This window comes from Nanorana parkeri, unplaced genomic scaffold, assembly GCF_000935625.1.
Source record: "Nanorana parkeri isolate BGI_ZX_2015 unplaced genomic scaffold, ASM93562v1 scaffold119, whole genome shotgun sequence".
In the NCBI taxonomy this organism is placed as follows: domain Eukaryota; kingdom Metazoa; phylum Chordata; class Amphibia; order Anura; family Dicroglossidae; genus Nanorana; species Nanorana parkeri.
The window spans coordinates 1,810,291-1,823,694 of record NW_017306387.1 but is presented as its reverse complement, the minus strand read 5'-3'; the positions used below and the strand labels follow the sequence as shown (position 1 = coordinate 1,823,694).

Below are 13,404 nucleotides of genomic sequence, written 5' to 3'. Positions count from 1 at the left end.
GGCTCCAAAAGTTAAAAAAGGAAAATACAACTTTAATTTATACCGAGTATGGGACTCAAACAGACATTATGTCAAACCTTCCCACTAAAATACTGGCCCTTTTTCACTGGTCCTTATGAGAAGCTATGACTGGCAATGTTCATGAATACGTAAAGCTATACACAGATGATTGGTTCTAGCCTAAGTGTTTTCTCTTCCCACAGAAAAGGATCTGAAATAGGGTCACTCACACCTCCCAGCAGGTGCAAGATCAGATGAAACCTTGAGCAGGATGATAAACGCATACACGCAACCTCTATGCTGCATGTGCTGCTTTGGTGACTACTACTGACCATTACCATCCATCAGTTAGTTGACCACTTGTCAGGTCCCATTGATCAGCACTGCTGTGAGGGAAGAGAATACACCCATGAGCTCTAGCCTTCACACTGCTACACTATATTAATCTCTCTAACTCTTCTGAAATTTCATGGACAAATGCTGAAGCATCAACTGTTAGTTACATAAATACAAGCACTCAGTGCTTAAACTATAACTGTCAAATGCGCACAGCACCAGTTTTGCATTTGTTATCTATTCCTCTTGTTTTGTTGAGTCAGTCTAGGGCATAAACAAGGCAGTGTGGAGAATGCAAGAGTCTTGCAATAAATTGACATCAGAATCCCATTTGGTAACATTGCATAACATGGTCTCGGCCCTGGTCAGACAGTCAAGAGTCAGACGGAAGAATATTTTTTTTTTTTTTTTGCATCAGCTAGAAAGTGCAATTGTTCATTGTGGGCTAAACGCTCCAGCAGCCAGAAGAAGGTTTCTTCGTGTGAAATGAAGATGAACAACAGGCGTGGATTTTGTCAGATAGGACCCAAGAAGTAGCTCTTGGCAATTTTCATTCAAGTTTATATGTCCTGCAGCACTTGTGAAGTCATCTGTTTCCAAGTCTTCAAAAGCTTTTATTGCATCCCATAAACAAACTGTATTATCCATTGAACCTAAATGTGGGAGGCAAAACCAAAAATAATGTTTCAAATCAGAAAACAAATACAAAGTCAGCCAAGTAGATTTTACAGTGTTATTCACAGAACTATAAAGATTATGGAAAAGTCAAATTATCTTCTAGGACAACATAGAGCTGGAGCATTTTCCAAATTCGCTATGTTGTCCTAGATTGTTCACTTCTGCCTTCTCAAAACTCTTCCCTCTTTTGTAAACACTGTTGGTTTTAGTAAATCAAGATTTGGGAAGAATGACATTTTTGTATGATTTACTTCATTCGTTACAGAGAAGGTAATGCTATAGCAGTTCTCCTGTACTGAACCATGCATTTCATACACTGCCTAAAACTCCAGCGACATTGTACATGCATGCACCAACATCCACCTCGGCATCATTTGTCACAGTGCCTACCACACAACCCAGAGCGGAGTTATTTATTTTGGTAGGCCAGACACGCACACTGCCCCCACTACATTTTATAGCAACTCTCCCTGCACAATCTAGTCTATGCTGCCTCATGAAAACCCTGATAAATGTGTTATCAGATTTATTCAGTATCTTAATCATCCAGATGTGTTCATATTTAAGGATGAGTTAGCAACCATATTTACAACACTGTGCAGGCTGCGACATTCAGCCCTAGACTTCTTCCTTACGCTTTATTGAATGCCCAACATTGGAAATCTCTACCTGCTGCCTCAATGATACTTTACACTCCATGAACTCTCATTTCACTCTCTGATCCACAATACTGCCCTTTCTACAGTACACTGGCATGACGGAGACACGCTATGTGTATGCCAAGACTGTACTGGTATGAACTGCAGTGTTTTCACACATCTGGTGCAATAGTGAACTTCCTTTCCCCAGCCATAATCATTAAAGTCGCACCCCATTTGTTCATCAGCTCCTGCATTTTTTTTTTCATCCAAATGGCACACATGTCTCTCACCATTCCAATATGAGCAACAAGCAACTCACACTGTCTCTTCTCTTCCCTGGTCCATGCTTATCTCCTCTTCTGAAGCCAAAGCCATGATGAACATCCATTTTGCATATTCTCCCAAAAGCTCACAAAGTGCTCCACACTCTGCCTGCCCCCCATTCCTCTTCCTTTATCTCCCTCATACTCAGCATCCTTGACCACACTACCTCCTCACTTGCCCCTGGTCTGGTAGTGCTGTGTCCACTTTCCTGATGGTTCTTACTAGGATAAGCTTTGATCTGCCTTCTCCCTCCATTACCACCCCCCATTCCACAACAACAACCTACAATCTTCCTCCTATCCCCAGTGAGCCAAGATCTGCACCTCTCGCTGCAGTGTGCTGACACTCTGCTCCTGCCTATAAAATTGCAACGTAATGGATAAAAATGAGTAAACATTAATTAGGTCTAAATATAAAAAAGAAACAATCTGGTTTGATTGTCTAGCATGGTGTACCAGTGTGAATCAGACACATTCAGTCTAAATTAACCTGGTTAAGCACACTAAGTTCCTTGATATAAAACCACATACAGATGACTAAACTGAAGTTGAACTGCAAAGTATCTGACTATTTGGTTTGAATGAGCCTAGCTTTCCATCTCATGCTACAGCTGCCTCTGTACTAAATGAATACACATTAAAATAATTCATGGACATACCTGATGCTAAAATCTCTCCATCTCGGCTAAACCTAAGTGCATAGATTGTGTTAGTGTGACCCTTTAATTCTCCAACCATCAAACCGTGGCCGATATCCCAAAGCAAGACTCTGCCGTCTGTTGCCCCAGTAGCCAGAAACTTTCCATTTGGAGTAAATGCCAATGCGTGAATTGGTCCCTGCAGAAGCAAAAACATTAAGAACAAAGTCAACAAAAGCCTACTACACAGTTTCAACTTGACACATATGTACCCCAGATATAGAACATGCATATAAAGACCTACGAGAGCTCTGTGAACCAACATATTTTTAAGTATTAAAAGAAAAGCAAACGCAAGAACAAAAATGTAATCTATGGCAGCTTGCTAGTCCTTAGATGTGGTGGCTGGATCATTTTTCAGGCCAAGAACAATTTCAGCAAAAAAAAAAAAAAAAAAAAAAAAAAAAAATTTTTTTTCAAAAAAAAATTTAAAAAAAAAAAAAAAAAAAAAAAAAAAAAAAAGCACCTGTTGATCCTTTGAGAAAAGGTAATGTCCTCACTTCCTGTGAACTAAACTGAACATACAAACAACCTAATCTTCCTTCCATGCTTCTGTAAAGTACCCAGTACAGTGACAACCACGGCTACATCCAGAGACAAAGTGGAGTGAGCATAGCCACCCTAGGACATGGAAATGTGTAATTTGGAGGATTACTAGGTGAGAACATAAAAAAACCAAAACAAAACTGTTCCAATAACTGTTCAATGTCATGATTGAATAGCAGATGCTCATATCATGATTGTAGCAGCATGTAAATAAGAGTCGTTGGCAAAGGGTACATTTTCTAAACATTTGGAATATGCCATTTTAACCTTCATATACTGTACAGAGATGAGCGTGAAACAATTCACTAATTACCTTGTGTCCAGTAAAAATCCTCACACAGTTGCCATTTAAAACATCCCATACTCTGACCGTTCTGTCTGTAGAGCCCGTGGCTATGTAATTGGAGTTTGGATGAAAACGAGTACTTATGACATCTGCAAGATGGCCGGCAAAGATACGTAGAGGCTGATAATGGTCCGTGGCCCATAAGCTGTTAAAGACATGGAAAAAAAATCATCAGGTGGACATGGAAGTTTGGCATGGCTTATATCAAATAGACAGCCTGTTTGGTTACCCAGAAAGTAAAAGTATTTTCGTAGAAAGTACATTTACCCTGTTAGAGTAACGTCTCCCGGATGCAGTTACCTGAAACTCAATTCTCAGCCCATCACACCGCTTACATTCTGCGGACTCAACTACCTTCCTACTGGCTGCAGCTGGGTCCTCAGACTTCTATGGGTCAGTCTTCCAAGCGTCTCCTGCCTGTGGAGACTGTGCCATAGAACTCTATAGGGATTCACTGCACAAGCAGAAAAAAAAAAAAAAAAAATGGATGCCAACATTGCAGTGGGCCATAGGATGATATGTAGGGCAAAAATATTAAGTGCCCGCTATCTGAAAACACATTTATCTTTGAACTGAATGCCAGCAAGAATACACAAAAACACCAAAAGAATAGGGTAGTACTGATTTGAGAAGAAAGCCAAGCATCAAGGATACAAATGGTAAGTTAGACATTTACCGAGCAACTCTGTCATGTCCTCCGGACACAAAGTAGTACCCATATGGAGAGAACTGTGCATCCCACACTGGATAGTTATGCCCTTTGTATGCCACTAAGCAGGTGAATGTCTGCAGACTCCATAAACGGACTGTGCCATCTTCTGAGCTTGATAATAAGTAATTCCTAGGATATAAAACCAAAAATGACGATTCAATAAGACAGAAATGACCAAATTATACTGAAGGTACAGTTAGATTATTTCACTGATAATACAACACCTATGGATAAAATGTCTTAGCAACTTGAAGCATAAGGATGTACAATTCCTACCAAAAATAATGACATTTTCTATAAATAAAATAATGTTTGTACAATATGCAATAATATACAATACCTAGTAAACACACACCAAATCGCATTGCATGGAAAAGCTGGTGGCAACAGCTCAGTTATGCACCAGTGTTTGTCAGCAAAACAACTGATCATCTACTAATAGTAAAGGCAGCAAGGGAAGTAAACCAACTTTTATTATAACGTGCACAATATGACAATTTCCGCCTGATGCCCCATAAGGCAGAAAAGAGAAACGGACCTGTTTTGAGGCCAAAAATGTTTTGGTTGCAAATGTGTAAAAATAGGACAGAACCAACACTAGGATACAAGTTTAGCATTGTATCGATTGACAGCAGGCTTATTGGTAAGCTACCCCAATTCCTTGTTGTGACGCACACAAAAATAGCAGCTGAAGACTTCTCATGTGCATACACCAAAAACAACAGCATAAAAGTCAGATGTTTCGACAAATGAAAACAAATAAGGGCATGGACTATAATGCATGCAATACAAATAAGACCATTTGGGTACAGTTCCTGCTAGCATGCACAGAGGACATTTTGAACTCTTCCCAATGTAATCGGGTAAGCCTGGATTTTTCATGTGCTTCTACCATAATAAAATGGGTCACCTCCAGGTAAGCCTACTTTCAATGTATTTAAAGCTGCACATACCACAGTTGGTGCTCCAATTAGAAGACTGTGATGCAGGAGCCATCATAAATGCTTTACAGATATTTGCAAACCTCTTCACACTGGACATTGCACAGTATCTGTGAATTGAATTGTGCACCCTGTGAATTCATCTCACATTACTCTGCCATGTTTTAAAAACTGATCAAGTTGTTGCCTTTTTGTTGCTGTTTAGGTTTGTTCCGTTAGACTGAAGTTTCATTTTAAGGGAGTTGTGTCATAAGCAACAGGTTCTACTTCCTTATGAAAATGGATATTTTGTTAATGTTAACCAACAAATGTATGTACTCTCCAAACCACTGTGAAAAATACCACCATTTCCCACCTGTCTGGACTGAAGCTGGTTGCATAGACAGGCCCGCTGTGACCATATAAAACCTTTATCTCACTTGAGGTCTTCTCATCCATAATCCTTTCCAGAACGTCATCTGCTTCTTTGTCTATCACGCCGAGATCTAAGAAAGGTGACGTTTATTAGTTTCTAAAACTGAGGTTTTATTTCTGTTTTAACAATTTGACATTCAAGACATGGCAAAGGATTCCCCCAAGAACTACGAGTTAGCTAAAGAGACATAGCAGTAGCACCCTGCCTCATCGACTAAAAGTTCACTCTAATCCATTTCATAAAGAATAGGTCAGTGGAATGCAAGACTGACTCCTGTGTGTAAATTACAGCTTGTGCTACAGAGTTTTTTTGCAACAGACTACTAAGCAGTAGTTAGATGACAAAAAAACCCACAACCCACACCAAAGCCTAAAAAGCACCACTTGCTAGATAACAAAATGCAAACTAGTATGGAATTTTACCTTACTCAAAAATGGTATTCCCGACTATAAAAGGACAAACCACTAGTTTATGAGCCGGATAGGGATGATTGAGCCACGTGCCCCTGACATTCACAGAAGTGTGTGATGCTGAAGATTCTAGTGGTGCATTTAACTGTACATGAATGTGAAAGCTGGATTCACTAGAGGTGCCCTTAAAGACCTGAATGGGGAAAGGGTGTCAGAACCTGGTGGTCAGAGGTGAAAGTGACTGAGGGGCAGGTTGGATATTTATGTGCAGACAGTGAGGATTAGAGTATGTTTGTGTCATAATGAAGCTGTGAACTAAATGAGCACACCCATTAGGGAAGCAGATGTCAGTTTAGTCGTGACTGAGACCAGGTCATCAATATTTCTTCAAAGAGCAAAAAGAAAACCCCACATATATCAAATGGAAACAATCCGACACCTAGAACTATGGAGCACTGACACAAAAAGCTAGCGTACAAGGTTTGTGTTGAAATCAGTATCCTGACACATCTCGCACATTACCAAACCATTAACTAAAATTACCAGATGTGCTTTTGACACTCCGAAGTTTTCTGGGCGTCAGACTCCACACGCGCACAGTAGAATCCGCAAACCCTCCGGCGATCATGCTGGAATCATCCGTAACATCCACCGCAGTCAAACCCTGCACAACAATAACACACAGGCTGTTTTATCAGAAAGATGCTGAATGATAAGCGTACGCATAATACAGATTCCATTTACCAAGAACATGGCATCTAGTGAAAAACTACCTACCTGGTAAGCATTCAGGAATGAGTAGAAACAGATCGTAGGCAAAAAATCAGGGCTAAGGCGAACCCTTTTGGCAGCTTCCTTCATAATCATGATTTTATCCAGTTTATCAGAATCCTTTAGTTCAGGAAGAGGAATTCTAAAGAAAAAAAAAAAGAGAAGGTCAGGTAACAAACAGAAAAGATAGTGAGGGGAATTTATCAAAACTGGAGCATGGCAACCAATCAGCTTCTTTCATTTTCAAGTCTTAAAGGAGAACTATGGGCTAAGTGTTTTTCCCCATAGTTCTAAAGGTCGTGGGAGGACATAAACTAGCGTCCTCCCGTCACCCAGAGCTCAGTACATCACGAGCTACAGCTTGCGGTATACGGAGACCTTTTTGAGAAAGTCATTGAACGAAACATGTCAAAGGAAAACCTGCCTTCATCTCTCTTAGCTGAGTGCTGCTAACGCTCAAAAGCTCGATTTTTTTCGTTGTTTCCGTAAGTGCATTTGAGTTCTTTTATGAAATAAATATTCGTGTTACTGCACTTAGATAGCCTCCTCTGTCTCCTTCAAATTTTTCCCTGGGGGACACTATTAGGTGAACGCCGCCATTCCAGGCGGCGAGGGATCAGGTGACCGAAGGAGACGGAGAGACCCACGCCGGTACTTGACAAGGAGACATTAGAAGGGGTTGGAAAACCAGAACTTTAAAAGACCTCTTTAACAAGGAGCCCCTCTTGGGGAATTGTCATTGAATGTTTGGAGGACTGCCGGACAGATTGATCAAGTGTCACTGAGAGAAGGAAGTTGCCCTTTCTTAAAGTGCTGTTCGTTGGTTATGCATGTAATGATACATGCCCCTTGAAATGTCAGTTTCTTTGCTGTTATTTTGGAGTTTTGATTTATTTGCACGTTTTTATTTTTTTTACCTAATTCTGAAGGTTCCAGTGTTGATTTTTATTATTCTTATTATGTTTGTGTGTTGAACCTTCTAGTCATATGTAAATAATCCACTTGAATCAATTTTTTCACACGGATTGTTGTAATTTTTACACAGATTCGTTTATTAACACTTTAGTGTGCAGTTGGTTCACATAGACCGAGCACAACATATTTGCTTTACATTGGTATACGGAGACCGCCGCAGCCGGGACAGACCGCGACATTACTGTCGAGATCCGCCCATCTGCGTTAGTGACAGATGACTACCTATCTAGAGGCAGACCCAGATGTACCCGCCCCCTCCACTGTTCGTTCCTCCTGTCAGCACTGGAGGGTCGGAGTGGGGGGGGGAATCCCTGCAGGGAGCCATGAGTGACAGTCACGGCTCTCTGCAGGGTCAGAATGGAGAAGTGAGCTAGCGACAGTATGTGTTCGCTCACTTCCCGACAGTATGTGTTCGCTCACTTCCCGACAGTATGTGTTCGCTCACTTCCCGATCTATTGAGCCGACTTGTGACAGTCTCATTGTCCCACGCCGGCTCGGACTATGAGGATGAGTGTAAATCACTCACCTCATAGTTCTCCTTTAACTGAACAAAACTGAAGATAGAAGCTGATTGGTTGTCATGGGCAACTGCTCCAGCTTTGATAAAATTCCTCCTGTGTGTCATCCAACTTCAGTGTGCCCAACTACCAAACAGAGCCCTCTACTACTTAACATCCCCGTTTGTCAAAAAAAAATAGCGATACTCCAGGTAGATATAAAAAGGGAAATGAATCGAGCTATTAAAATCACATCATATATTATAAACCCAGCCAGTAAAAGCAGCTGAATTTGACTTGGTATTAAACTCTGCAATCCCCCATGCAGCAGCACGCAGACTGGGACAGGACGGCGCAGGATTGGGAGCCAAATAGGTGCGCTGCATGCAAATGTGTGGACAAGAAACAAAAAAACAGAGCAGAGAGATGACTTAGTCTTGCTGCTGCTACTTTGCTGTTCAGTCCGCAAGCTAGCAGTGGAGAGACTACTGTATTAGCTCATTATTCCTTAAATCTAAGTGACGTCCTCCACCTGACCATGCTATGTTATAGGGTTGAAAATCTCGGGACTAGATTCAAAGAAATACAAATCCCTTGACAGCTAAAACTCTCTTAGATGCATTTCATCTGGGCACTCAGCCATTTGCCTGAAGTTCAGCTTTAACTTCTATTGCCCACAATACAGGAATGTGCGTGCTGAACATCCCAGATGTGGAGAGATCCATTGTGTGTTGATGGCAATGAATACATCAGAAAGGAGTAGGGGGTTCTTAGATGCTTTCACTGAGATGGAAGCTGCTCAGGGAAGAGTTCCTAAGATATGTGACATTTCTATACCTGTTCTGAGGTGGTGCATTCGGGTCCTGCTTCTTGCTTTTTGAGCCAACACTATCCTTCTTTGGCTTCTTTTTCTTTGGCTTTCCTTCTTCATTTTCTCCTTCCTCGTCTTCATCGTCCAAAGGGACTTCAATCTCTGGTTCTTTCAGAAGACCAAAGAACATCTGCAAAAATATACATTTGGAATTCTTCAGTAGCTTATACCTGGACACACACAAATATATAACTGCTTGAAATACACACCTTCACTTTGTTTGCTTCACGCTTGGCTTCCCCAGACAAGCTGCCCACCATGGCATCTATCTGTTGTTTGCTTCGTGGCATGCCATCAAATATATCAATGTACAAGTGTTCCTGTACTATGCTCCATATCTGATTGTTCTGCCTCTCCTGGAGATGGCGCTTAAGCAGCTGATAGGAGTCCCGGGATATTCTTAGCACAAACTTGCTTGTTCGGAAGTCTAACATGGTCTCGTTGCCTTTCATGTGCTCCTTCTTGGAGAGGCTGGCTAAAATGCGGAGATCATCTTCATAGTAACATTCCTGGTCTCCATGGAATCTTGAATAGAAAAAGTTGTAGGTTTGAAAAATAAGAGTAAGTGTTGGTCCTCGATATGTGTAGTAATAAAATGTTATAATTATGGTGTGTGACGAGCATTAATGAGCTGTAGTGCCATTCATGCTGAACAGCACCCCAATATGCCATCCGAGTGCACCTGCGAAAATGCTAAACGCACAATTTTTGGTCCAATGTGGGGCACTGGACAGCCCATTCAAATACATGGGATACCCTAATGCCACGTACCTGCATTTACTACACCGAAGCAGATTGGGCTAGTGTGAATGGGCCTCAAGAAGATGAAGTTTGTACTTGCGGTGATGCTGCTCCTTTCACTACACAGCACAATAATTATGGATGCACCGATAACGATTTTTCAGTATCGAGTACCGATTTTTTTACGGCACTCGCCGATACCGAATATCCCATGAAGGAATCCAGGCGGCGTGTAATGACCCGCCCACCTGGCTTGCTGATTAGCCAGGAACCGTCTCCATGCTCCCTCGTCACCAGATGACAAGGAAGCATGGAGCCGGCTTTCTGGCCAATCAGGAAGGGGGGTACAGGGTACATCTGAAGCTCGGGCATCGTGCTAGGCATCGGAGCATCAGTATCAGCACTGATACTAGTATTGGTAGATGTGCATAACAATCATAAAGCATATGATCCCTAACAATCATAAAGCATATAAGATTCTATATCCTTTAAGAGGAACAATTTTGTTTTTACATTTTCAGATGCAAACTGGAGTTTTCTTGCTCAATATACCGACACATTAGAGACCATTTGCAATTGGGTTAAATATCAGAAAATTCAAACTTAAAGAACTATGGGGTCAGGGCTTTTCCCATAGTTCTCCTAAGGGTAACGGGAGGACACAAACTAGCGTCCTCCCATCACCCAAAGCTTAGTATACCGTGAGCTACAGCTCACAGTATACCGAGACGCCGCAGCCGGGACGGATCCCGACATTACTGTCGAGATCCACCCAGCTGCGGGATTGACAGCAGCTGGGTGGCCCCCTCCCCATTCCACCAGTCAGCTGTGAAGGATCGGACAGGGGAGAGGGGGAATCCCTGCATGGAGCTGTGAGTGATCCACGTCTCCACATCTGGGATGTTCAGCACGCACATTCCTGTATTGTGGGCAATAGAAGTTAAAGCTGAACTTCAGGCAAATGGCTGAGTGCCCAGATGAAATGCATCTAAGAGAGTTTTAGCTGTCAAGGGATTTGTATTTCTTTGAATCTAGTCCCGAGATTTTCAACCCTATAACATAGCATGGTCAGGTGGAGGACGTCACTTAGATTTAAGGAATAATGAGCTAATACAGTAGTCTCTCCACTGCTAGCTTGCGGACTGAACAGCAAAGTAGCAGCAGCAAGACTAAGTCATCTCTCTGCTCTGTTTTTTTGTTTCTTGTCCACACATTTGCATGCAGCGCACCTATTTGGCTCCCAATCCTGCGCCGTCCTGTCCCAGTCTGCGTGCTGCTGCATGGGGGATTGCAGAGTTTAATACCAAGTCAAATTCAGCTGCTTTTACTGGCTGGGTTTATAATATATGATGTGATTTTAATAGCTCGATTCATTTCCCTTTTTATATCTACCTGGAGTATCGCTATTTTTTTTTGACAAACGGGGATGTTAAGTAGTAGAGGGCTCTGTTTGGTAGTTGGGCACACTGAAGTTGGATGACACACAGGAGGAATTTTATCAAAGCTGGAGCAGTTGCCCATGACAACCAATCAGCTTCTATCTTCAGTTTTGTTCAGTTAAAGGAGAACTATGAGGTGAGTGATTTACACTCATCCTCATAGTCCGAGCCGGCGTGGGACAATGAGACTGTCACAAGTCGGCTCAATAGATCCACCCAGCTGCGGGATTGACAGCAGCTGTGCCCGCCCCCTCCCCATTCCACCAGTCAGCTGTGGAGGATCGGACAGGGGAGATTAAAATTCATTTCAGTACAGCGCTGCATGACGGAATAAACGTCAGTCAAAGTACCGCAGCGCTGAATACTGAAAAATGGCCTGGCTAGGAAGGGGGTCTAAACACCTGGTCTTGAAGTGGTTAATGCTGCACATCATTTACATTGCAAGATGAATCCCACCCCTCAGACCTCTCTGCCCGTTAGTGTGTTGCTTAGGGCACCTGCAAAAGAAAACCCACTAACATCCCTTGCCACATTGCTCACCTGTCAAAGAAAGATTTGGCTTTGTTTTCGTGCTGATTGTAGACCAGTTCCAGATACATGTGTACAAAGAGAGGGTAGAATAACTGAGATAGCTCTGCTCGATGGCAGTCCAGTACAGACTCAATGAATCGCTTTAGGCCACTGTAATATTCCTCATACAGAGCCGGATCGCCTTGCTGGGTGTATGCAGACAGAACAGCACTGACATCTGGCTGGTCCTGTGGGCCACTATTTATTATTATGCCTGAAAAGAAAAAAAAAAAAAGTGACATTATAAAATCAGAATTGTTATAATATTTAATGATTATATTTGAGCTTGCAAAGAAAACACCATTAGCAATATGAATTCACTGAATGTTTTCATTCGCAATCACGTAAAGTCACTGCTGAGAATACAGACAGAATCTGAACTTCTACATAAACTCAGTGGGGGGAATTTAGCAAAACTGGAGCAGAAGAATCTGGAGCAGCTGTGCATGACAGCCAATCAGCTTCTCTCTTCAGTTTGCTCAGTTGAGATTTGAAAATGAAAGAGAAGCCGATTGGTTGCCATGCACAACTGCTCCAGTTTTGATACATTCCCCCCAGTGCGTGTCTTTAGAAAGTACAAAACACAAAGCAAGATTAAGATGAAAAACTAGAAAGTGGGGATCCCAAACGAGAACAGGGAATGCAAAGAGCATAGTGCTAGCCATACACACCAGAAAACATGGTGTTTGCTGTAATGTCATGCAATAGAACTGACCAGCTCAATGGAGCAAAAAGTGGTTTGTGCCAACGTTTACATATGTATACATACTCTACTGGAGCACAAGTCTGTGCCCCCCAGCAGCCAAGGGCGCCAAGCAGCAGGAGCCCTCCGCGCCCCCAGGAGCCAAGGGCGCCAAGCAGCAGGAGCCCTCCGCGCCCCCAGCACACAAGGGCGCCCAGTAGCAAAAGCCTTCCGTGCCCCCAGCAGCCAAGGGCGCCCAGCAAAAAAAAGACCTCTGCGCCCTAGCACCCAGCAGCAAAATCCCTCTACGCCCCAGCACCCAAGGGCGCCCAGCAGCAAAAGCCCTCCTCGCCCAAGCAACCAAGGATGCCGATCAGCAGGAGCCACCTGCGCCCTAGCAACCAAAGACGCCGATCAGCATCATCTATGGAGGTCTCATCTATGGAGGTCTCATCTATGGAGGTCTCATCTATGGAGGTCTCATCTATGGAGGTCTCATCTATGGAGCAGCCAGCAGCAGTCACATTCATCTGGACTGGTCCTGTAATGAGGAGGATGCCTCCTAGCTGGAAGAAGAGACTTGGGTAAGCTATGGAAGGTCCTCACGAACCCTGAACAAGTCCAACTGATTGTGACTTACCGAAGTGCCCTGCACCTCTGGAAGCTGAGAGGCTCTTGTGGGGGGGTTTCCATTATTTTGGCCATGTCTCCGGGGACCCCATAGAGCAGCCCTATCGTTCTCACCTTTTCCCGCTGTGTGCGCGGCGGAGGAGATGGCCGCACTGCCGGCGGTGACCCGGCTCAGCAGACT

At 43.0% G+C, this 13,404-nt stretch overlaps 1 protein-coding gene across 1 annotated transcript in view; it reads right to left on the bottom strand.

Moving 5' to 3' along the window:
- Positions 1–379: 379 nt before the first annotated feature.
- TAF5 (TATA-box binding protein associated factor 5) overlaps positions 380–13,404 on the bottom strand; it is a 14,255-nt gene continuing 1,230 nt past the window's right edge. The window contains exons 2-12 of the mRNA XM_018553398.1: positions 13,335–13,402; positions 11,882–12,119; positions 9,371–9,686; positions 9,128–9,291; positions 6,824–6,959; positions 6,590–6,710; positions 5,577–5,706; positions 4,245–4,409; positions 3,536–3,713; positions 2,638–2,815; positions 380–989 (exon numbers count right to left, since the gene is read on the bottom strand). Coding sequence (XP_018408900.1) covers positions 772–989; positions 2,638–2,815; positions 3,536–3,713; positions 4,245–4,409; positions 5,577–5,706; positions 6,590–6,710; positions 6,824–6,959; positions 9,128–9,291; positions 9,371–9,686; positions 11,882–12,119; positions 13,335–13,402 — 1,912 coding nt within the window. The 3' untranslated portion in view covers positions 380–771. The remainder of the gene's footprint in view (positions 990–2,637; positions 2,816–3,535; positions 3,714–4,244; positions 4,410–5,576; positions 5,707–6,589; positions 6,711–6,823; positions 6,960–9,127; positions 9,292–9,370; positions 9,687–11,881; positions 12,120–13,334; positions 13,403–13,404) is intronic.